Below are 26,365 nucleotides of genomic sequence, written 5' to 3' on the forward strand. Positions count from 1 at the left end.
CCACAATATTTTAAAGTAGGTATGAATTGTCATGTTGGTGCTCTATTTTAATTTCATCTGACCAAAGCACTGCTTCCAATCCAAGTGCCAATGTCGTTTAGCAAACTCCAGATTAAATTAAAATAGAGCTCTTTGGACACACACATGAATGATGGGTTTTGCGTCGAAAGGAGAATGCAAAAGCAGAAAAGATGCCCATACCAACTATAAAATATGGTGATGGATCTTTGATGTTATGGGGCTATTTTGCTTCCACTGGTCCTGGGGCCCTTGTTAAGTTCAATGACGTATCATTTTTTTTAAATTTCACCTTTATTTAACTAGGTAAGTCCGTTAAGAACAAATTCTTATTTACAATGATGGCCTACACCGGTCAAACCTGGACGACACTGGGCCAATTGTGCACCGCCCTATGGGACTCCCAATCACAGCCGGTTGTGATACAGCCTGGATTCAAACCAGGGTGTCTGTAGTGACACCTCTAGCACTGAGATGCAGTGCCTTAGACCGCTGCGCCACTCGGGAGCTCATTATGAAGTATTAAGGAAAAATCCAAGACCTAATTCACTCTATGCATTCCAAAATAGGTTCCAAAGAACAGCGAAATACAGCCCTGAAGCCATAAAGTTGTTGATGTATTTAATATGATTTAATATTATTGCATTACACTGAAATTAGATTATTACAACAATAATGCATGGTTGCCTTTGTCATTAACACAATAAAATGTAAAACTATCAAAATATGGTTGATATTGTAAAAAATACTGTAAAGTATGAAGATTTAAATGGATGTTGTTTCTCACGTTTGAGAAATGTTTATGAGAATCCTGGCGTTCAACAAACCATGGCAACAGTGAGAAACCAGCCACAGGTACAGTGCCTTATTATTCAGACCCCTTGACTTTTTCCACATTTTGTTATGTTACGGCCTTATTCTAAAATTGATTGAATAAAATAAAACATCTATACACAATACCCCATATTGACAAAGTGAAAACATGTTTTAAGATATTTTTGCAAATATATTAAAAATAGAAACAGATACCTTACTCAGACCCTTTGCTATGAGACTCGAAATTGAGCTCAGGTGCATCCTGCTTCTATTGACCATCCTTGAGATGTTTCTACAACTTGATTGGAGTCCATCTGTGGTAAATTCAATTGATTGAACATGATTTGGAAAGGCACACACCTATCTATATAAGGTCCCACAGTTGACAGTGTATGTCAGAGCAAAAACCAAGCCATAAGGTTGAAGGACTTGTCCGTAGAGCTCTGAGACAGGATTGTGTCGAGGCAAAGACCTGGAGAAGGGTGCCAAAAAAAGAGGTGCCATCATTCTTAAATGGAAGAAATTTGGAACTACCAAGACTCTTCATAGAGCTGGCCGCCCGGCCAAACTGAGCAATCGGAGGAGAAGGGCCCGATGGTCACTCTGACAGAGCTTTAGTGTTCCTCTGTGGAGGTGGGACAACCATCTCTGCAGCACTCCACCAATCAGGCCTTTATGGTAGAGTGGCAAGACCGAAGCCACTCCTCAGTAAAATGCACATGACAGCCCACTTGGAGTTTGCCAAAAGGCACCTAGACTCTCAGACCATGAGAAACAAGATTGTCTGGTCTGATGAAACTAAGATTGATCTCTTTGGCCTGAATGCCAAGCATCATGTCTGGAGGAAACCTGGCACCATCCCTACGGTGAAGCATGGTGGTGGCAGCATCATGCTGTGGGGATGTTTTTCAGCAGCAGGGACTGGGAGACTAGTCAAGATCAAGGGAAAGATGAACGGAGCAAAGTACAGAGAGGTCCTTGATGAAAACCTGCTCTAGACCGCTCAGGACTTCAGACTGGGGCGAAGGTTCACCTTCCAACAGGACAAGAACCCTAAGCACACAACCAAGACAACGCATGAGTGGCTTTGGGACAAGTCTCTGAATGTCCTTGAGTGGCCCAGCCAGAGCCTGGAGTTGAACACGATTGAATCTCTGGAGAGACCGGAAAATAGCTGTGCAGTGACGCTCCTCATCCAACCTGACAGAGCTTGAGAGGATCTGTAGAGAAGAATGGGAGAAACTCCCCAAATACAGGTGTGCCAAGCTTGTAGCATCATACCAAAGAAGACTCGATGCTGTAATCACTGTAAACAGTGCTTCAACAAAGTACTGAGCAAAGGGTCTGAATTCTTATGCAAATGTGATATTTCAGTTTATTTTATACATTTGCAAACATTTCTGCTTTGTCATTGTGGGGTATTGTGTGTTAGAATAAGGCTGTAACCTAACAAAATTAGGGAAAATTCAAGGAGTCTGAATACTTTCTGAAGGCACTGTAAATCTGAATATTAGTTCATTTCATATCCATACATACAGTACACTCGTATTTATTTGGCTCGTTACTCTAGCATTTTGGATTTGAGATAAAATGCTTCATATGAGGCGACGGTACATAATCACACTTTTTATTGGATGGTTTTTCATTCATGTCTGTTTTACCGTTTAGAAATGAAAGCACTTTATGTATCTAGTCCCCTTATTTGATGGTGTCATAAGTATTTGAACAAATTCACTTATATGTGTGTTGAAGGAGTCAAAAGTGTAGTTTTTGGTCCCATATTCCTAGCACACAATGACTACATCAAGCTTGTGACTCTACAAACTTGTTGGTTGCATGTACAGTTTTGGTTGTGCTTCAGATTATGATGTGCCCAATAGCAATGAATGGTAAATAAATGTAGTATTATTTTGGAGTCACTTTAATATTAAATAAAAATAGAATGTTTCTGAACACTTCTACATTAATGTGGATGCTACCATGATTACAGATAATCATTAATGAATCGTGAATAATGATGAGTGAGAAACTTACAGAGGGACAAAGATAATACTCCTAAGACATGCTAACCTCTCACCACTACCAATTAAAGTGGCATTTTGGGAGGGGGTGGTATGATATCTGTGCCTCTGTAACTTTCTGACTATTCATTATTCATTCAGAATTATTTATTTTCCATCCAAGTGTTCAGAAAACATCTTCTATTCTTATTTACAATAAAAGTGACTCCACAATTACACAATACATTATTCACCATTCAGTTCCTATTATGAAAAAAAAGTATTCAAATGGGGTGACTAGATGCATAAAGTGCTTTTATTTCTAAATGGTAAAACAGATGTGTATGAATATACCCTCAAATAAAAAGGTGACATTCTGTACTTTCCAAAATATTGGAGTAAAAAGCCAAATTAAAACTTTTAGCTTCACTGTCAAAATAAATATGAGTGTTTTGCTAGCACAGACTGGAACGTGTTCCGGGATTCTTCCGATGGCATTGAGGAGTACACCGCATCAGTCACTGGCTTTATCAATAAGTGCATCGAGGACGTCGTCCCCACAGTGACTGTACGTACATACCCCAAACAGAAGCCGTGGATTACAGGCAACATTCGCACTGAGCTAAAGGGTAGAGCTGCCGCTTTCAAGGTGCGGGACTCTAACCCGGAAGCTTATAAGAAATCTTGCTATGCCCTCCGACGAACCATCAAACAGGCAAAGCGCCAATACAGGGCTAAGATTGAATCGTACTACACCGGCTCCAACGCTCGTCTTATGTGGCAGGGCTTGCAAACTATTACATTCTACAAAGGGAAGCACAGCCGCGAGCTGCCCAGTGACACGAGCCTACCAGATGAGCTAAATCACTTCTATGCTCGCTTTGAGGCAAGCAACACTGAGGCATGTATGAGAGCAACAGCTGTTCCGGATGACTGTGTGATCACGCTCTCCGTAGCCGATGTGATGGGGCAAGGAAATGGGGCCAGACGGATTACCAGGACGTGTGTCCTTAGCATGTGCTGACCAACTGGCAGGTGTCTTCACTGACATTTTCAACATGTCCCTGATTGAGTTTGTAATACCAACATGTTTCAAGCAGACCACCATAGTCCCTGTGCCCAAGAACACTAAGGCAAACTGCCTAAATGACTAGAGACCCGTAGCACTCACATCCGTAGCCATGAAGTGCTTTGAAAGGCTGATAATGGTTCATATTAACACCATTATCCCAGAAACCCTAGACCCACTCCAATTTGCATACCGCCCAAACAGATCCACAGATGATGCAATCTCTATTGCACTCCACACTGCCCATTCCCACCTGGACAAAAGGAACACCTACGTGAGAATGCTATTCATTGACTACAGCTCAGCATTCAACACCATAGTGCCCTCAAAGCTCATCACTAAGCTAAGAATCCTGGGACTAAACACCTCCCTCTGCAACTGGATCCTGGACTTCCTGATGGGCCGCCCCCAGGTGGTGAGGGTAGCTAGCAACACATCCGCCACGCTGATCCTCAACACGGGAGCCCCTCAGGGGTGCGTGCTCAGTCCCTTCCGGCACTCCCTGTTCACCCACGGCTGCGTGGCCAGTAACAACTCCAACACCATCATTAAGTTTGCACAACAGAGCACAACGACACAACAGCGGTAGGCCTGATCACCAACAATGACGAGACAGCCTAAAGGAGGAGGTCAGAGACCCCGCTGGGTGGTGCCGGAATAACAACCTATCCCTCAACATAATCAAAACAAAGGAGATGATTGTGGACTACAGGAAAAGGAGGACCGAGCACGCCCCCATTCTCATAAACACGGCTGTAGTGGAGCAGGTTGAGAGCTTCATGTTACTTGGTGTCCACATCCCCAACAAACTATCATGGTCCAAACACACCAAGACAGTCGTGAAGAGGGCACGACAAAGCCTATTCCCCCTCAGGAAACTAAAAAGATTTGGCATGTGTCCTCAGGTCCTCAAAAGGTTCTACAGCTGCGACATCGAGAGCATCCAGACTGGTTGCATCACTGCCTGGTACGGGAACTGCTCGGCCTCTGACTGCAAGGCACTACCAAGGGTAGTGCGTACGGCCCAGTACATCACTGGGGCTAAGCTGCCTGCCATCCAGGACCTCTACACCAGGCGGTGTCAGAGGAAGGCCCTAAAACAACCCCAGCCACCCCAGTCATAGAATGTTCTCTCCACTACCGTCTGGCAAGCGGTACCGGATCGCCAAGTCTAGGACCAAAAGGCTTCTCTACAGTTTTTACCCCCAAGCCATTAGACTCCTGAACAAGTAATCAAATGGCTACCCGGACTATTTGCATTGCCCTGCCCCTCCCCCAACCCCTCTTTTACGCTGCTGCTAATCTCTGTTTATTATATATTTATAGTCACTTTAACTGTACATTCATGTACATACTACCTCAATTAGCCCGACTAACTGGTGCCCCTGCACATTGGCTACCCGGACTATCTGCATTGTGCCTCGCCACCCACCACCCGCCAACCCCTCTTTTACGCTACTGCTACCTCCACGAGGTGAGATCTTGCATGGAGCCCCAGGCCGAGGGAGATTGACAGTTCTTTTGTGTTTCTTCCATTTGCGAATAATTGCACCAACTGTTGTCACCTTCTCACCAAGCTGCTTGGCGATGCCTTGTGTAGGTCTACAATCTTGTCCCTGACATCCTTGGAGAGCTCGTTGGTCTTGGCCATGGTGGAGAGTTTGGAATCTGATTGATTGATTGCTTCTGTGGACAGGTGTCTTTTATACAGGTAACAAACTGAGATTAGGAGTACTCCCTTTAAGAGTGTGCTCCTAATCTCAGTTTGTTACCTGTATAAAAGACACCTGGGAGCCAGAAATCTTTCTGATTGAGAGGGGGTCAAATACTTATTTCCCTCATTAAAATGCAAATCATTTTATAACATTTTTTACATGCGTTTTTCTGGATTTTTTTGTTGTTATTCTGTCTCTCACTGTTCAAATTAACCTACCATTAAAATTATAGACTGATCATTTCTTTGTCAGTGGGCAAACGTACAAAATCAGCAGGGGATCAAATACTTTTTTCCCTCACTGTACACTTAGGTTGGAGCCATTATCTCATTTTTCAACCACTCCACAAATTTCTTGTGAACAAACTATAGTTTTAGCAAGTTGGTTAGGACATCTACTTTGTGCATGACACAAGTAATTTTTCCAATAATTGTTTACAGACAGATTATTTCACTTATAATACACTGTAACACAATTCCAGTGGGTCAGAAGTTTACATACACTAAGTTGACTATGCCTTTAAACAGCTTGGAAAATTACAGAAAATTATGTCATGGCTTTAGAAGCTTCTTATAGGCTAATTGACATCATTTGAGTCAATTGGAGGTGTACCTGTGGATGTATTTTAAGGCCTACCTTCAAACTCAGTGCCTCTTTGCTTGTCATCATGGGAAAATAAAATAAATCAGCCAAGACCTAAGAAAACATTTTGTAGACCTCCACAAGTCTGGTTCATCCTTGGGAGCAATTTCCAAATGCCTGAATGTACCACGTTCATCTGTACAAACAATAGTACGAAAGTATAAACACAATGGGACCACGTAGCCGTCATACTGCTCAGGAAGGAGACATGTTCTGTCTCCTAGAGATGAACGTACTTTGGTTCAAAAAGTGCAAATCAATCCCAGAACAACAGCAAAGGACCTTGTGAAGATGCTGGAGGAAACAGGTACCAATATCAACAGTAAAACGAGTCCTATATCAACATAATCTGAAAAGCCGCTCAACAAGGAAGAAGCCACTGCTCCAAAACCCCCATAAAAAAGCCAGACTATGGTTTGCAACTGCACAGGGGGACAAAGATCGTACTTTTTGGAGAAATGTCCTCTGGTCTGATGAAACAAAAATATAACTGTTTGGCCATAATGACCATCGTTATGTTTGGAGGAAAAAGGGGGAGGCTTGCAAGCTGTAGAACACCATCCCAACCGTGAAGCACGGGGGTAGCTGCATCATGTTGTGGGAGGTGCTTTGCTGCAGGAGGGACTGGTGAGTGTGACTCCAAATCCAGACCTCCATGGGTTGATAAATTGGATTTCCATTGATTATTTTTGTGTGATTTTGTTGTCAGCACATTCAACTATGTAAAGAAAAAAGTATTTAATACGATTATTTATTTCATTCAGATCTAGGATGTGTTGTTTAAGTGTTCCCTTTATTTTTATTATTTATTTTTATTATTTATTTTGAGCAGTATATTTCAATCTATCCCATTGTTTTTACCAATGTTTTTTTAAAAGTCAATCAATCAGGTTGTTACCACATTTATCTTGGGGGGAAAGGTACCCAGAGTCAGTAGATTTTTACTTCAGAGATGCAAGTTTAGTGGAGGACTTGCAATACCCAACTTTTTATACTATTACTGGGCAGCAAACTTTCAGAAATTGCCATTCTGGTGACATGCTCCAGATACCCTATGGTGCCACCTAGAGGCACATTCTTGTATTTCTGCATCTCTTCTTGCTTTACTCTGCCCTTCTCTCCCAGCGTCCCAATCTCGCTATACTGGCAATCCTGTAGTGCTTTCCACACTTAAGATTTGGTACCAGTTTTGACAGCATTTTCTCCTCTGCAACTACTATAGGTCCTATTGATAAGAATCACTTATTCCCTGCTTCCCTAATAGATAATGTTTTCTCTTACTGGACAAGGAAAGGTATTAAGTCTTTCCAAGACATGTAAATTGAATTTTTTCTAGTTTTCCCAACCTGGCCTCTAAATACTATTTGCCTCCATCTCACTTTTTCCGTTACCTTCAGATTAGGCATTGTGTCTCCTCCCAATTTTCTGGCTACCCTTCTCCACCCCCTTGCCAACCCTGGGATGGCATATTGACTCTATTACCTCGACAGAAAGCAGTCATTTCTCAGATCTATCTGTGTATTATGTCATTGGACAAACACTCCACCAACAAAACTAAATCTGCTTGGGAATGAGAAATGGGTGTTGAATTTACACTGTAGTGGTGGGATGAGGCGATTCGTCATGGTCTAATACAATTTAAGGTTTTACATAGAGTGCATTTTTCCAAATCCAGATTCTCTGAAATATATGTAAATGATGAGTGTGATAGATGTCATGTCTCACCATGTGACCTTTGTCACATGTTCATTCAATGCTCTAAACTACAAAACTATTATGAGGTGCTTGAAATTAACCTGCAGCCATGTCCCCTGATAGCTGTTTTTGGTATTCCAGAAGACTTGTTCTCCTTGGACCCAAAACATGCCGATATTGTTGCTTTTACATCCTTATCAGCTCGGCATAGAATTATTTTCCAGTGGAAGTCTGCTCAGCCCCACTCTATTTCTCAATGGCTCAACGATGTAATGTTCTTCCCAAAGCTTGAGAAAATTAGGTATTCTCTTAGGGGTTCCAATGATACATTTGTTAGAAAATGGCAACCATTTATATCATGCTTCAATGGCTTGCAGGGCTCCCCTCTGATGAGATGCTTCAAGGTTTCCCAGTAGGTATTCCCAGTAGTCATTACATAATAGGTACAGTCATCAATATAATGCTATCCAGTCCAAGCAAGTTTGGTGGATGTGTTGTGTGGAGGGAGGGCAGTTGGGATATGGTCAAATCTTTGTACTTACATTGATGAACATTTTGTAAAACTTGAATAAAAATATATATAACAAAAGAAACATGTATAGTTGAATGTCACCATGTAGCTAATAGATGCTCCATTGTCGAATTCGTGTTGATGAGAGGAATCACTTGAAGCCATTGTGTCTGAAGATCACTGACGTCATGATTCGACCTTGTTTTTTTCCGAGTTCCCAGTTGTTTTGAAAGCACCATAAATCCAGAGAGTGCCAGACTTTGATGCCACGATTTGATGACAAAGTTTGCCCACAAGAAGGACCGCCACACCATGTTCAAGTGAGCACAGCACAACAACGGTGAGTCCCAAAAATATGTCTGCTGCATAAATTATGTAATATTCCAGGAAGATATGTATACAGTAGCTAAGAAAGTAATACTAAGTGTATATTGTGTACCTGTTAGTAGCCTATGTGTCTCACACTAAAAAGGTGGTCCCTCTCCCCCTCAGAATGTACCTTAATGTTTTTGGTGGTGCACATGTAACCTATAACCTGTTTTAGAGAAATGGCATTATCGAATATTGTAAGAGCTTTCATTGTCTGCTTATATGCCCCCGTTATTTATCATATGGTTCTGACTTGGTGTACAGGGAGAATACTGTAAGAACGGCCCATGTTCTGAATTCTGTCGCTGTAAATTTCAAAAGTGCTGAACAAATAGTTATCGACTGCTCGCTCATTGTCTTAATCTAAATCAAGGTTTGCCTCATCCGCTCACGGTTCCCTTATGCCATAGTTTGTACATCTCAATTGTTATATAGGTCTATCTCATTAGTATCTTATTCATCATTTTTGGCAATTTTGGAATGATTTCATTGTTTTGCTTTGTGTTTTATTATGAGCTAATGTGCTTTTCTTCCCGAGGAGGGGATACTATATAATGTTGTTGGGTCTGTAACCATGTTTGCCAGTGACAGTCTTCCCATTCAAATATTTTTTGCCAACAAAAAGTTCAGTAATATAACTCATGTAATTCCAGTTTACATTGCACGTGTTGTTTTGTTTGAGCAATGTCCTGTCTGTGCGGTGGTATATTGTCTATAAAAGTGGATCCTCATGATTGTATTTTCCTTCCTTTTAAGACCACATCTTGGCCATGTGCTGTTATAATCTCCACCCGGCACAGCCAGAAGAGGACTGGCCACCCCTCATAGCTTGGTTCCTCTCTAGGTTTCTTCCTAGGTTTTGGCCTTTCTAGGGAGTTTTTCCTAGCCACCGAGCTTCTACACCTGCATTGCTTGCTGTTTGGGGTTTTAGGCTGGGTTTCTGTACAGCACTTTGAGATATCAGCTGATGTAAGAAGAGCTTTATAAATACATTTGATTTGAAATTTGACATACAGTGCAATCGGAAAGTATTCAGACCCCTTGACCTTTCCACATTTTGCGACCTTATGGCCTTATTCTATAATTCATTAAATTGTTTTTTTCCTTATCAACATACACACAATACCCCAAGATGACAAAGCAAAAACTGTTTTTTAGATATGTTTGCTAATTTATAAAAAATAAAAAATAAATAAATATCACATTTACAGTACCAGTCAAAAGTTTGGACACACCTACTCATTCAAGGGTTTTTCTTTATTTTCTACTATTTTCTACATTGTAGAATAATAGTGAAGACGTAAAAACGTCGACCCTTACATCTCAATTGGGTTGAGGTCGGGTGATTGTGGAGGCCAAGACATCTGATGCCGCACCATCACTCTCCTTCTTGGTCAAATAGCCCTTACACAGCCTGGAGGTGTGTTTTGGGTCATTGTCCTGTTGAAATGCAAATGATAGACCCACTAAGCGCAAACCAGATGGGATGGCGTATCTCTGCAGAATGCTTTGGTAGCCATGCTGGTTAAGCGTGGCTTGAATTCTAAATAAATCACAGATAGAGTCAACAGCAAAGCACACCCACACCATCACACCTCCTCCATGCTTCACGGTGGGAACCACACATGCAGAGATCACCCGTTCACCTACTTTGCGTCTCACAAAGACACGGCGGTTGGTCAAATTTGGACTCATCAGACCAAAGGACAGATTTCCACCGATCTAATGCCCATTGCTCTTGTTTCTTGACCCAAGCAAATCTCTTCTTCTTATTGGTGTCCTTTAGTTGTGTTTTTTTTGCAGCAATTCGACCATGAAAGCCTGATTCACGCAGTCTCCTCTGAAAAGTTGATGTTGAGATGTGTCTGTTACTTGAACTCTATGAAGCATTTATTTGGGCTGCAATTTCTGAGGCTGGTACTGTAAATCTAATGAACTTATCCTCTGCAGCAGAAGTAACTCTGGGTCTTCTTTTCCTGTGGCGGTCCTCATGAGAGCGTTTCATCATAGCGCTTGATGGTTTTTGCGACTGCACTTGAAGAAACTTTCAAAGTTCTTGACATTTTCCAGATTGACTGACCTTCATGTCTTAAAGTAATGATGGACTGTCGTTTCTCTTTGCTTATTTGAGCTGTTCTTGCCATAATATGGACTTGGGTCTTTTACCAAATAGAGCTATTGTCTGTATACCACCTCTTCCTTGTCACAACACAACTGATTGGCTCAAATTCATTAAGAAAATTAACTTTGAACAAGGCACACCTGTTAATTGAAATGCATTCCAGGTGACTACCTTATGGAGCTGGTTGAAGCTGTGTAAAGCTGTCAAGGCAAAGAGTGGATACTATGAAGAAACACTTTTTAGTTTACTACATGATTCCATATGTGTTATTTCATAGTTTTGATGTCTTCACTATTATTCCATAATGTAGAAAATCATTAAAAAAAACAAAAACGTTGAATGAGTAGGTGTGTCCAAACCTTTGACTGGTACTGTACATAAGTATTTAGACCCTTTACTCAGTACTTTGTTGAAGCACCTTTGGCAGTGATTACATCCTCGAGTCTTCTTGGGTATGACACTACAAGCTTGGTACACCTGTATTTGCGGAGTTTCTCCCATTCTTCTATGCAGATCCTCTCAAGCTCTGTCAGGTTGGATTGGGAGCGTCGCTGCACAGCTATTTTCAGGTCTCTCCAGAGATGTTCGATCAGGTTCAAGTCTGGGCCCTTGCTGGGCCACTCAAAGACATTCAGAGACTTGTCCTGAAGCCACACCTGCATTGTCTTGGCTGTGTGCTTAGGGTCATTGTCCTGTTGGAAGGTGAACCTTCACCCCAGTCTGAAGTCCTCAGTGCTCTGGAGCAGGTTTTCATCAAGGATCTCTCTGTACTTTGCTTCGTTCATCTTTCCCTTGATCCTGATTAGTCTCCCAGTCCCTGCCACTGAAAAACATCCCCAAAGCATGATGCTGCCACCACCATGCTTCACCGTAGGGATGGTGCCAGGTTTCCTCCAGACGTGACGCTTGGCATTCAGGCCAAAGAGTTCAATCTTGGTTTCATCAGACCAGAGAATATTGTTTCTGATGGTCTAAGAGTCCTTTAGGTGCCTTTTGGCAAACTCCAAGCGGGCTGTCATGTGCCTTTTACTGAGGAATGGCTTCCGTCTTGCCACTCTACCATAAAGGCCTGATTGGTGGAGTGCTGCAGAGATGGTTGTCCTTCTGGAAGGTTCTCCCATCTCCACAGAGGAACTCTAGAGCTCTGTCAGAGTGACCATCGGGTTCTTGGTCACCCTCCTGACCAAGGCCCTTCTCCCCCTATTGCCCAGTTTGTTCGGGCCGCCAGCTCAAGTGAGTCTGGTTAGTTCCAAAATTACGGACAATTCCTTCGACCTTATGGATTGGTTTTTGCTCTGACATGCACTGTCAACTGTGGGACCTTATATAGACAGGTGTGTGGTTTTCCAAATCATGTCCAATCAATTAATTTTACCACTAGTGGTAAATGAAGTTGTAAAAACATCTCAAGGATGATCAATGGAAACAGGATGCATCTGAGCTCAATTTCGAGTCTTTTTTATTCTAGAAACCTGTTTTCGCTTTGTCATTATGGGGTATTTGGTATTTTATTAGGATCCCCATTAGCTGTTGCAAAAGCAGTGTGTAGATTGATGAGGGAATTTTTTTTTTTTAAATACCTTTTAGATTAAGGCTGTACTGTAACAAAATGTGGAAAAAGTCAAGGGGTCTGAATACTTTCTGAATGCACTGTAAGTCTAATAAAATAATAAAATGTTATGTAGTGGCTTTGCTGGCATGCATCTAAAAAAATTGGTTGAGTTTGCCCCACCAAGATTTACATGCTAAAATCGCAACTGTTCATGAACCACACCTGTGTGGAAGCACCTGCTTTCAATATATACTGAACAAAAATGTAAACGCAAAATGCAACAATTTCAACGATTTTACTGAGTTACAGTTCATACAGTATAAGGAAATCAGTTAATTGAAATAAATAAATAATGCTTTAATCTATGGATTTCACATCACTGGGCAGGGGCACAGCCATGGGTTGGCCTGGCAGGGCATAGGCCCACCCACTGGGGAGCCAGGCCTAGCCAATCAGAATGAGTTTTCCCCACAAAAAGGCTTTATTACAGACAGAAATATAATTAACTGTCCCGGGTGGCTTGGTCTCAGACGATCCCGCAGGTTAAGCAGCTGGACGTGGAGGTTCTGAGCTGGCGTAGTTACACATGGTCTGCAGTTGTGAGGCCAGTTGGACATACTGCCAAATTCTCTAAAAAGACATTGGAGGTGGCTTATTGTAGAGAAATGAACATTCAATTCTCTGGCAACAGCTCTGGTGAACATTCATGAAGTCAGCATGTCAATTGCACACTCCCTCAAAACATCTGTGGCATTGTGTTGTGTGACAAAACCGCACATTTTAGTGGCATTTTGTCCCCAGCACAAGGTGCAACTGGGTAATGATCATGCTGTTTAATCAGCTTCTTGATATGCCAAACCTGTCAGGTGAATGGATTATCTTGGCAAAGTGTTAAATGCTCACTAACAGGGATGTAAACAAATTTGTGCACAAAACAAGAAAAATAAGCTTTTTGTTCATATGGAACAGTATTGGGATATTTTATTTCAGCTCATGAAACATGGGACCAACACTTTACATGTTGTGTTTATATTTTTGTTCAGTATACTTTGTGTACCTCGTTTACTCAAGCGTTTCAGTTATTTTGGCAGTTACCTGGCTTATAGGCCATGTGACTTATATTTTGTCTAAAAGAGGACAGAGAGGATAACGTAACTGATCAAAAGACAAGCACAATATCTTAAACATTTTTTTTTAAATGTTTAATAATCACATCACTAATTAACAATTAATCACAATAAACACTTCTTTCAAACCAAAAATGTAAATTCAAAATGAATGAAAAACAAAAAACAAATTCTGCAAATGACAAATTCTGCGAACACATTCCATTTGTTTCGGCATGCTCTTAAATAGGTGTTTTCTATGAGTACACTTGCACGTTGGGTGTGCGCTAGCGGTAGAAGCAGATCTACGGAGCTCATTGTAGCATTACTGGAGAGCTCTAAGTAACACAAGCCAAACCTGACAGCTACTGTTAGTCTTACATAAGGGTGTGTTAGGGCGCGGACGTCTCCATGACACTCCAGGACAGAGTGTGTGTGTGTGTGTGTGTGTGTGTGTGTGTGTGTGTTTGTGTGTGTGCGTGTGTTTAGGGCAAGGGCAACAATATTCCTAAATGACAGATATGACTTGACTTCTAATCCCATTTCCTGCTTTAACAGGAAGCCCTGCACCACAATGGCATGCTATACAGTGCAATTCTACACATTAGTTTCAATCCCTTCCATGTTACGTGAATCTTGTTTTCAAATCAACGCAAGAAGGTGACTTTATCCTACAATGTCAAAATCCCATCTGAAGGTCTACCTGTAAATAAGAGTATTTTCATTTCTTAAGACTGGGGTTGTGAGGATGGACAAAGGTTATGTGAAAGCTAACAAAACTCTTACAATTTGTGAAAGAAACACTGTTCAATAGACAGCAATCCACAAACTGGACCGGACCTCATTATGCCTCCCATGCGTGTAACCCCTCAAAACACTCCCCACTGACCCAACCACCATGTCGCTATGGGAACACAAGATAAATACAAATACAAAAGTGTTGCATCTATAGAACGTTATATCTCAATAACATTCTTTTACTTCAGCAGCCCTTTTCTTGGAAAAAAGGCAGACTTGCTCAATAACAATAATGATACCCCTTACCATTAAAACTGTTAAAGATATATTAACACAAAAGCTGTACTTAACATCCTTATTACCATCATTGTTGTTTTCATATCGTTTTTTTTCCCTTTCCTGTGGCGAAAGTGTATAAAACAGTAAAATATCTATTTATATACAACCGTGTGCAATCTCTGAGAGAACATACCAGTGAGTGTGGTAAGTCAAGATCAGGGGTAATATTGAAATTTTACCATCAGATGAGGATTGTGGCACCAGAGGCGATACTACGATCCACCTCAGCAGCCGTTCCTCTTACAACAATCACTGCTGGCCTACAAAACCACTCAAATATCAATATCTACAAACCTCTCCAATTTTAAAATAACATCTTGTTGATAACAATAAAATGTATTGACCATTTTCTTAAAACATTTAAATGGACTTTAAATGGACTTGTATTGGCTCTGGGTATTAGGCCTATTCCACACATCTCAATAGATTGTGGTTAATTTAATTTAAAAATGTTATTACAACCTCTTAAACAATATTTCATGGATATCCTAGGAACAAAATGGGAGGAAATCAGTGTGTGGAGAGATACCTTTCATCAAATACACATTACCATCACAGTGGTGGCTTTAATATATTCAAGCATTTAAGGTCATTTTAAAAGTTTCCATATCTCTGATTTAAGAGGATATTAAAGTAGGCCTACATCTCGATGTGAATTAGGGGGGTGGGATCATTCCTCAAAAAGAGTACCTGGTGTACTGTCCTTATTTTGAGCTCGACACATTTAAAAAACATTACAAACTTATAGCTGAATTATATAATATACCAAACTGCAATAGAATTTAGAATCAAATTGACAGCCCCCAATTTTCTTCCTGCCCACTGTTAAAAAAAAGAAGATACAACACTGACTATTTGCCCCCAAGGACAAATATACTGAACCACAACACTGCAAGTAATAATGCACATAGGCTTTCTGCTCTGGACATGATATTACCTGGCCATGCACTAAAAAGGCAATTGGAGGCAATTGTTGGATACATTGCTACAAGTAAAATAAGCCACATTGAATGTTCCACTGCCAACAGCCTGACAAAAACCAAGTCCTTCAGCAGAACCTCTAATAATGTTCCAACAAGTCCTTCAGCAAGTCCTCTTATAACTGTCAATAACACTTTACCAGAACCCTCAGAAAACAGCTGAAATGGGACAACAAGCAGGACTGGTCACAAAATACGATTATTCTAAATCCTAATCAAACTACCGTGCCACCATGCGGATTCATTTTCAACTATGACATTCTGTCTGTCTGTGTCACTCCAGGGACAAGGGTCCATCAGCTCGAGCTTCCAGCCCGAGTCCCGTCCCAGCTTCAGGTAAGCAGGACAGGAGGCACGTACAGTACAAGACACATCGCTCCACCAACCTCCAAGACACTTTCCTTCACATTATTCATCTTAACATTCTATTACTCTCTTGAGCTTTCCTAGACAGCACTGTTCTGACACGTTGTTGTCTTAACACAGTGAAGGGGACACGTCATTTCGTCACTACGCCTCAGTGTTCGCTGTCTCCCTTTTTACCCGTCTCCCTCGTCACACCCCTGACATGCTTCCTCAGTCTCAGAGCCCTAAACGGAGTCGCATCTTCATGACCATGTGCCTTTGTTTCGAGAAAAGAATATGTGTGTGTATTCAAGAGGAGTTCTGAGCCCCGTTGGTAAAGAGACCATCCACCATATTGCTTACACGAGAAATAAAACGAAAGAAGAAAACAATGAAACAAACCTTAAAACTAAGCTGATGAGGAAAATAAACTAATGTAAAAGTAAACAGAACACCACAGCTCATTGTTACAGTACTATTCAATCAAACACACCGTTTAAAGAGAGTTAAATAGCCTACTGTTCAAGTACAGTCTACTAGTTTACTAATATTTTGTGAGTGCGCTTTAAAAAAAAAATGTATTTAACCCTTGGACAGTGAAAAAGAGGGGTCTGGATTCTGGGTACATGGATATGAGAGAGGAGGGAGGTGAGGCAGTGAGTGAGTCGATGGTTGGTGAATAGTGAGTAAATGAATCAATGGTTATTGGGAACACACCACAGCCCTACATGTTCACAAGTAAAAGGGCTCTACACACATATTAGTCTGCGTACATAACCCACAGGGGAGTCTAGGAGGGTTTCCCATTGGGGGGTGTCTATGTGAACCAAACAGGTGTGTTCAGGGCTGGCGATGCCTGGTAGATTACTCTCACTAAAACGGCACTAGGACGTACTGTAATACTGGATAAGACTGATTTTTGCTACTGTACGCTGCAACTGCCATGTTATGCTATTGGAGAGGTGAGGAAACATGAATTAGACGTCACAGTTAACATGGCAAGCCTCCGTTCCCCTCCCAATGTTATCCCAACCTGCTTGAAGCTTGGTCTACTGTATGTACAATGTCAGCTCATCCAATGGGAACACAGGACAGCAGTAGGTAGGTAAGCGCAGGTTTAGGCGTAGTAAGAGAATGATACATGAGTGAGGTGTTTGGATGTGGGATTGAGGGTCATGACCTGAGTCCTGCTAGCGTGCCGTTGCTCCCCTGTCCCAGCGGGGGGGAGGAGGGAGGGGGCAGCGGGGGTAGCCAGCAGAAGTCAGGGAGTCGTTGAGAGAGAGACGCTGCATTGTGGGTGTGAGGGGCTGTCTCCCGGGGCTGGCCAGGTTATGATGTCGGTGCCGTGGTCCGTGCGAGAGCAGGAGTTCTCGCGGAAGTTGAGCTTGAAAGACTCAATCTGCAGCAGGAAGTGTGGAAATGGGACAGAAAGAATGGGAAAGAGGAGAGAAGGAGAGAGAGAGGAGTGGGGGACATAGGAGATGTTGAGGGGGTTAAGATGAAGAGGGTAGAGGGATAGCACAAAGAAGAATTAGAAGCCTGTAAAATAAGAAGTCAAAGGTAATGGGGTGGTCAGGGACATGTAAATCACAAAATAAATATGAAAGTCTCAAAGTCATTTAGATAAGAGACCATCTCTGCTTCTTTTGTATCCAAACTTGCCCCTTCATAAGGCCCCTCTCCAGACCAGACAATCATAAAGCATATTTGGGTTGAAAACTGGGGGATCATGGGGACAGACAGTATTTGGGAGGCCTCATATCAGCTCACATCAAGGGATAGGAGTCTGAGAGAATGAGGAGGAGTGGGACGCAGCCCTAGTGGAGAGAGGACAGGCAGGGGACTGTTCGGGTTGGACGGCACACTTACTTGTCTCAGGGATGCGCGAGTCAAAGCCCTGGGGGTCATGGATGCCCTGGCTTCCACACGGGGCACCCTCCTTCACCCCATTCTCCTGGGCGGGGCTGCCTGCCTGCCCTGGCACCTTGGCCGGGGCATCACTGGAGGGTGCCCCATTTTCCTCCACCATCTCCTGGGCTCCCTCGGCCTAAAAATGCATACAGTAGCAGGGTGTCAATTGGGTGGTGGGGGGGGATTGCAATAGAATGGAAAAAGGGGTTGCAGTGTGTGTACAGTAGGACAGATGGGATATTAACTACAAGAGTACTCAAACAAAACATGGTAGGCGCTGAGGATGTCTTCAATGCTGGAAATAAAAATGGTAGAAAATCATAGAAGCTAAAACAGGACCAGTTGTCTGACGGTATGAAATATTGTGGAAAATAAAGAGCTATATTTACTCAAACATATTAGATGAGAGCTAGCTTTGGATGTGGAATATATTCTTCAGCTATATTTAATCATCAGAATTTTTGTTCATAATAATTATAGTTATCTTTAGACAGGGGCTTATGTGTCCGGTAGCTCTGGGTACATAAAACAGGTGTCTCTATTTCACAAAAAGACGACAAGGGAAGGGATAAATGACAAAATCCAGGGGAAGCTAGATGGTTTGGTAAACGTGTGTGTGTTTCAACACCACACTATACATCACCCACACCATTAAACACTGGGTTTTATCACCATTTTCATTCAAAAGAAATGTGCATACCTAAACCATAGAGAGCAACAAAATAAATATGTTAACACGGATTGTGCAAGTGTTGCGTGTACTGCTTGTGCAAGCTGAAAGGTACTGTATGTGCAGGTATATTATAACATCTCTGAAATAGTCATATAGTATGTGTCCAAAGAATGTGATTGAGGACCAACTGAGAACATGTCAATATGTGTATGTGTGTTCATTGTCAACTGTGTACAGTATGCATTGCATGCAGAAATATCAATATTAATTTACAGTGCCAGAGGAGATGAAGGGTGCATCCATGGAGATGCTGGTCATGTGACTGATAAGATGGACTTCATTCTTTGAGTGTTGTTATGAACACAGTGAGGAAAGAGCACAAACATGGATAAACTCAATGCTATGCTTTCCCCCGCTTTTCTTTCTCTCTCTCTCTCTCTGAGTGTTTTGTAGTTGAGAGGCCTTGTGGAGGGCTCTGTCCTTACTTATTTTCTTGGTCTTTTCTTAAAATGTTTATTTTCTATGGTGGAGGGCTAACTGTTAGTTTAGTTTTTCAAAGTGAACAAAGAAGTTTAGTTTCCTGGGGTTTGAACGGTGTGGTGTACACGATTGCTTCGCAGCCTACCGCGGAGACGCTGTCATTACGCCATGGATTCAGGTGTGTTCCTGATTGGAGTTAAGGTGGAGGAGGTTCTGCTCGCTGTTGGCGAACACGTAGGAGCTGAATTTATACATTCCGCATTCCACAGAATGAACAAAGCTGTGGTTGTGTTCATGAAAAGCGTACATTTGCTGGGTAGGCTGATTGCTAGTGGAATATTTGTAAGAGATGTGTTGATGCCGATTTCTCCTCTTTCGACTCCTTCGACTAGGGTGGTAGTTGCGAATCTGCCTCCGTTTATTATGGATGATCAAATCCGGAAAGAGATCGGTTTGGTAAGTTTGCTTGCAGTTTTCTTGTACTGTCTGCAGGTTTTCAGGCAGATCCTGTTAAACATGTTGTTTTGTTCCGGAGGCAAGTGTCCATGCATCTGAATAACAATGAGCAACAGTTAAATGTACATTTTAAAGTGAGGCATGGGGAGGGGCTCTACACGGGGTTTGCCAGCACCAATAGTCTACGGTGCTTTGAGTGTGGGGATTTGGGGAATAAGAGCCTTGCGTGCCCACACAAAGGCCATAGACAAGGTGAGGGTACAAGCGAAGTCAATGTGCAGGGGGCCATGAGATGCAAGCAGCAGAGGCTGGGTCTAGTCATGCTATAGATGGTGCTGTAGCTGAGGCTGGGTCTAGTCATGCTATAGATGGTGCTGTAGCTGAGGCTGGGCCTAGTCATGCTATAGATGGTGCTGTAGCTGGGTCTAGTCATGCTATAGATGGTGCTGTAGCTGAGGCTGGGTCTAGTCATGCTATAGATGGTGCTGTAGCTGAGGCTGGGTCTAGTCATGCTATAGATGGTGCTGTAACTGAGGCTGGGCCTAGTCATGCTATAGATGGTGCTGTAGCTGAGGCTGGGTCTAGTCATGCTATAGATGGTGCTGTAACTGAGGCTGGGCCTAGTCATGCTATAGATGGTGCTGTAGATGAGGCTGGGTCTAGTCATGCTATAGATGGTGCTGTAACTGAGGCTGGGTCTAGTCATGCTATAGATGGTGCTGTAACTGAGGCTGGGCCTAGTCATGCTATAGATGGTGTTGTAGATGAGGCTGGGTCTAGTCATGCTATAGATGGTGCTGTAGATGAAGCTGGGTCTAGTCATGCTATAGATGGTGGTGTAGCTAAGGCTGGGTCTAGTCATGCTATAGATGGTGGTGTAACTGAGGCTGGGTCTAGTCATGCTATAGATGGTGCTGTAACTGAGACTGGGTCTAGTCATGCTATAGATGGTGGTGTAGCTGAGGCTGGGTCTAGTCATGCTATAGATGGTGGTGTAGCTGAGGCTGGGTCTCGTCATGTCATGGATGGTGGTGTAGCTGAGGCTGGGTCTAGTCATGTCATGGATGGTGGTGTAGATGAGGCTGGGTCTAGTCATGCTATAGATGGTGCTGTAGCTGAGGCTGGGCCTCGTCATGTCATGGATGGTGGTGTAGATGAGGCTGGGTCTAGTCATGCTATAGATGGTGCTGTAGCTGAGGCTGGGTCTCGTCATGTCATGGATGGTGGTGTAGATGAGGCTGGGCCTATTCAGGTTATGCTAGTGGATGAGGAGAGTATAGTGGGGAAGGGTAAGCGACTGGGGGTTGTGGAGGAGGGTGTCCAGTGTAAAATGAAAAAGGGGGTGAAGAAAGGAGGTGGGAGGAGAGATGCTGGTGTGGTCAAAGGCACTAAGGAACCTTTGTCTGGTGCTGGGTGGGAGGCCCCAGCTAGAGAAAAAGGGCAGGTGGTCAGGATGGGAGATGGAGATGAAGAGTCTGAGGACGAGGTCGCTTTCTTTTCAGACTCCTCCTCAATGGGTCCAGAGCTGACAGTCAGTCAGGCAGAGGGATCAAAGTACAAGGTTAGGGAACGAACATAGACAGGGCTCTAACTCCCCTAGCTCCACAATGAAATAGGGTGCAGGCCAGGCAGCAGGCTGTTAGGCAGCAGGCTGTTAGCCAGCCTGCCAGCTTAGTGGAGTCTGCCACTAGCACAGTCAGTGTAGTCAGCTCAGCTATCCCCATTGAGACCGTGTCTGTGCCTCAAACTAGGTTGGGCAAAACTAAAAATGGCGGTGTTCGCCTTAGCAATCTCACTAGAATAAAGACTTCCTCCATTCCTGCCATTATTGAAAGAGATTGTGATACCTCACATCTCAAAATAGGGCTACTTAATGTTAGATCCCTCACTTCCAAGGCAGTTATAGTCAATGAACTAATCACTGATCATAATCTTGATGTGATTGGCCTGACTGAAACATGGCTTAAGCCTGATGAATTTACTGTGTTAAATGAGGCCTCACCTCCTGGTTACACTAGTGACCATATCCCCCGTGCATCCCGCAAAGGCGGAGGTGTTGCTAACATTTACGATAGCAAATTTCAATTTACAAAAAAACAACAATGGCGTTTTCGTCTTTTGAGCTTCTAGTCATGAAAGCTATGCAGCCTACTCAGTCACTTGTTTACAGGCCTCCAGGGCCATATACAGCATTCCTCACTGAGTTCCCTGAGTTCCTATAGTCACAACAGATAATATTCAAATTTTTGGTGACTTTAATATTCACATGGAAAAGTCCACAGACCCACTCCAAAAGGCTTTCGGAGCCATCATCGACTCGGTGGGTTTTGTCCAACATGTCTCTGGACCTACTCACTGCCACAGTCATACTCTGGACCTAGTTTTGTCTCGTGGAATAAATGCTGTGGATCTTAATGTTTTACCTCACAATCCTGGACTATCGGACCACCATTTTATTACGTTTGCAATCGCAACAAATAATCTGCTCAGACCCCAACCAAGGAGCATCAAAAGTCGTGCTATAAATTCTCAGACAACCCAAAGATTCCTTGATGCCCTTCCAGACTCCCTCTTTCTACCCAAGGACGTCAGAGGACAAAAATCAGTTAACCACCTAACTGAGGAACTCAATTTAACTTTGTGCAATACCCTAGATGCAGTTGCACCCCTAAAAACGAAAAACATTTGTCATAAGAAACTAGCTTCCTGGTATACAGAAAATACACGAGCTCTGAAGCAAGCTTCCAGAAAATTGTAACGGAAATGGCGCCACACCAAACTGGAAGTCTTCCGACTAGCTTGGAAAGACAGTACCGTGCAGTATCGAAGAGCCCTCACTGCTGCTCGATCATCCTATTTTTCAAACTTAATTGAGGAAAATAAGAACAATCCGAAATGTCTTTTTGATAGTGTCGCAAAGCTAACTAAAAAGCAGCATTCCACAAGAGAGGATGGCTTTCACTTCAGCAGTAATAAATTCATGAACTTCTTTAAGGAAAAGATCATGATCATTAGAAAGCAAATTACGGACTCCTCTTTAAATCTGCGTATTCCTCCAAAGCTCCGTTGTCCTGAGTCTGCACAACTCTGCCAGGACCTAGGATCAAGGGAGACACTAAAGTGTTTTAGTACTATATCTCTTGACACAATGATGAAAATAATCATGGCTTCTCAACCTTCAAGCTGCATACTGGACCCTATTCCAACTAAACTACTGAAAGAGCTGCTTCCTGTGCTTGGCCCTCCTATGTTGAACATAATAAACGGCTCTCTATCCACCGGATGTGTACCAAACTCACAAAATAAAAGTGGCAGTAATAAAGCCTCTCTTGAAAAAGCCAAACCTTGACCCAGAAAATATAAAAAACTATCAGCCTATCGAATCTTCCATTCCTCTCAGAAATGTTAGAAAAAGCTGTTGCGCAGCAACTCACTGCCTTCCTGAAGACAAACAATGTACACGAAATGCTTCAGATTGGGTTTAGACCCCATCATAGCACTGAGACTGCACTTGTGAAGGTGGTAAATTACCTTTTAATGGTGTCAGACCGAGGCTCTGCATCTGTCCTCGTGCTCTTAGATCTTAGTGCTGCTTTTGATACCATCGATCACCACATTCTTTTGGAGAGATTGGAAACCCAAATTGGTCTACACGGACAAGTTCTGGCCTGGTTTAGATCTTATCTGTCGGAAAGATATCAGTTTGTCTCTGTGAATGGTTTGTCCTCTGACAAATCAACTGTAATTTTCGGTGTTCTCAAGGTTCTGTTTTAGGACCACTATTGTTTTCACTATATATTTTACCTCTTGGGGATGTCATTCGAAAACATAATGTTAAATTTCACTGCTATGCAGATGACACGCAGCTGTACATTTCAATAAAACATGGTGAAGCCACAAAATTGCCCTCGCTAGAAGCCTGTGTTCAGACATAAGGAAGTGGATGGCTGAAAACGTTCTACTTTTAAACTCGGACAAAACAGAGATGCTTGTTCTAGGTCCCAAGAAACAGAGATCTTCTGTTAAATCAGACAATTAATCTTGATGGTTGTACAGTCGTCTCAAATAAAACTGTGAAGGACCTCGGCGTTACTCTGGACCCTGATCTCTCTTTTGAAGAACATATCAAGACTGTTTCAAGGACAGCTTTTTTCCATCTACGTAACATTGCAAAAATCAGAAACTTCCTGTCCAAAAATGATGCAGAAAAATTAATCCATGCTTTTGTTACTTCTAGGTTGGACTACTGCAATGCTCTGCTTTCCGGCTACACGGATAAAGCACTAAATAAACTTCAGTTAGTACTAAATACGGCTGCTAGAATCCTGACTAGAACCAAAAAATGTGATCATATTACTGCAGTGCTAGCCTCCCTACACTGGTTTCCTGTTAAGGTAAGGGCTGATTTCAAGGTTTTACTGCTAACCTACAAAGCATTACATGGGCTTGCTCCTACCTATCGTTCCGATTTGGTCCTGCCGTACATACCTACACGTACGCTACGGTCACAAGACGCAGGCCTCCTAATTGTCCCTAGAATTTCTAAGCAAACAGCTGGAGGCAGGGCTTTCTCCTATAGAGCTCCATTTTTATTGAATAGTCTGCCTACCCATGTGAGAGATGCAGACCCAGTCCCAACCTTTAAGTCTTTGTTGAAGACTCATCTCTTCAGTGGGTCCTATGATTGAGTGTAGTCTGGCCCAGGAGTGTGAAGGTGAACGGAAAGGCTCTGGAGCAACGAACCGCCCTTGCTGTCTCTGCCTGGCCGGTTCCCCTCTCTCCACTGGGATTCTCTGCCTCTAACCCTATTACAGGGGCTGAGTCACTGGCTTATTGGTGTTCTTCCATGCCGTCCCTAGGAGGGGTGCGTCACTTGAGTGGGTCGAGTCACTGACGTGGTCTTCCTGTCTGGGTTGGCGCCCCCCCCTTGGGTTGTGCCGTGGCAGAGATATTTGTGGGCAATACTCGGCCTTGTCTCAGGATGGTAAGTTGGTGGTTGAAGATATCCCTCTAGTGGTGTGGGGGCTGTGCTTTGGCAAAGTGGGTGGGGTTATATCCTTCCTGTTTGGCCCTGTCCGGGGGTATCATCGGATGGGGCCACAGTGTCTCCTGACCCCTCCTGTCTCAGCCTCCAGTATTTATGCTGCAGTAGTTTATGTGTCAGGGGGCTAGTGTCAGTCTGTTATATCTGGACTATTTCTCCTGTCTTATCCGGTGTCCTGTGTGAATTTAAGTATGCTCTCTCTAATTCTCTCTTTCTCTCTTTCTGTCTCTCGGAGGACCTGAGCCCTAGGACCTTGCCTCAGGACTACCTGGCATGATGACTCCTTGCTGTTCCCAGTCCACCTGGCCGTGCTGCTGCTCCAGTTTCAACTGTTCTGCCTGCGGCTATGGAACCCTGACCTGTTCACCGAACGTGCTACCTGTCCCAGACCTGCTGTTTTCAACTCTCTAGAGACAGCAGGAGCGGTAGAGATACTCTCAATGATCGGCTATGAAAAGCCAACTGACATTTACTCTTGAGGTGCTGACTTGTTGCACACTCGACAACTACTGTGATTATTATTATTTGACCCTGCTGGTCATTTATGAACATTTGAACATCTTGGCCATGTTCTGTTATAATCTCCACCCGGCACAGCCAGAAGAGGACTGGCCACCCCTCATAGCCTGGTTCCTCTCTAGGTTTCTTCCTAGGTTTTGGCCTTTCTAGGGAGTTTTTCCTAGCCACCGTGCTTCTACACCTGCATTGCTTGCTGTTTGGGGTTTTAGGCTGGATTTCTGTACAGCACTTTGAGATATCAACTGATGTAAGAAGGGCTATATAAATACATTTGATTTGAAATTTGATTTGATAAATAAAATACATTTGATTTGATTTAATGGGATGGTCTCTGTGCGCCTTAGGGTGGAATTTGAGTTCTATAAAATTATAAAAAGTGTGGCGATGTTTCATGAGATATGGTGTGTTGGGGAGGCCGTCTGTATAGCTGGGGAAGATGGGTTGGATATGCGGTTGTAGAAGTGGTGAGGTTTTGGTTACTGTGATGTGTGGTGTTGATTTGTATCGTGGGGTAGAGGACAAGGTGAGTACGCAGCACAGGGGACATTTGTTTTTTTGAAGGGGGTGGTGGTGGTGAGGTTTTAATGAAATGAGGATGTATCATTAAAGAAAGTCTCTATCTAAATCTAAACTGTGGGGAGCGACACTTTCCACAGACAGTATTGTCCACAATGTATTGCAATAACTTACCGTACCTGCGCCATGCTCAATGGCTATCTTCACTAACATGTTTTTCAGAATGCTATCACTGTGGAGATCACATTTCCAAGTTGTTTTCTGGACTATACCATTTCACACAGGCTGAACATCTGATCTGATGCACCAGATGTAATAGACTATACTGGGGACAGGTGTCTGACAGTAAACTGTCAGCGTGCAAGTAGGAGTATAAAGCAGTCACTCAGTGTGAGAGTCCTTTGTCCAGTGACCTCACCTTGATGTTGCCACCGCCGGGCTCGTGACAGAGGTTGTCCATTGAGCCCACTTTGGACTTAGCCTGATCCTTGTAGTTCACTTTCTGGGACTCGCTCTTCACATCGCCGCCCCCTACAGGACACACACAGTCAGTGGGACAGCATAGACAATACACACTGCACAAGTCCACAGAACAGAGATCAGTTGGTGATAAACTGAGCTATGGACCAATGTTTTGCTTAATCATTATAATCATCTTTGGTAGTCACATTTGAATGGTCCTTAATAACATCTCGAGCATATAATGACAGTAACGTGCTATGGTCAATAAAACACATAGAAACATACAC

General features: G+C 43.0%; 1 protein-coding gene across 11 annotated transcripts in view; it reads right to left on the reverse strand.

Annotated features, from left to right (window-relative positions):
- Positions 1-13,689: 13,689 nt before the first annotated feature.
- The window catches only part of LOC115195626 (microtubule-associated protein 4), a 115,840-nt gene continuing 103,164 nt past the window's right edge, over positions 13,690-26,365 (reverse strand). For 10 of the 11 annotated variants that reach the window (XM_029755687.1, XM_029755690.1, XM_029755685.1 and 7 more), the window contains 3 exons: positions 26,035-26,147; positions 17,887-18,064; positions 13,690-17,556 (listed from right to left, as the gene is read on the reverse strand). In XM_029755687.1, coding sequence (XP_029611547.1) covers positions 17,549-17,556; positions 17,887-18,064; positions 26,035-26,147 — 299 coding nt within the window. In that variant the 3' untranslated portion in view covers positions 13,690-17,548. The remainder of the gene's footprint in view (positions 17,557-17,886; positions 18,065-26,034; positions 26,148-26,365) is intronic. The other variant, XM_029755686.1, reaches the window with a different exon arrangement.

This window comes from Salmo trutta, chromosome 6 (assembly GCF_901001165.1).
Source record: "Salmo trutta chromosome 6, fSalTru1.1, whole genome shotgun sequence".
Lineage (NCBI taxonomy): Eukaryota > Metazoa > Chordata > Actinopteri > Salmoniformes > Salmonidae > Salmo > Salmo trutta.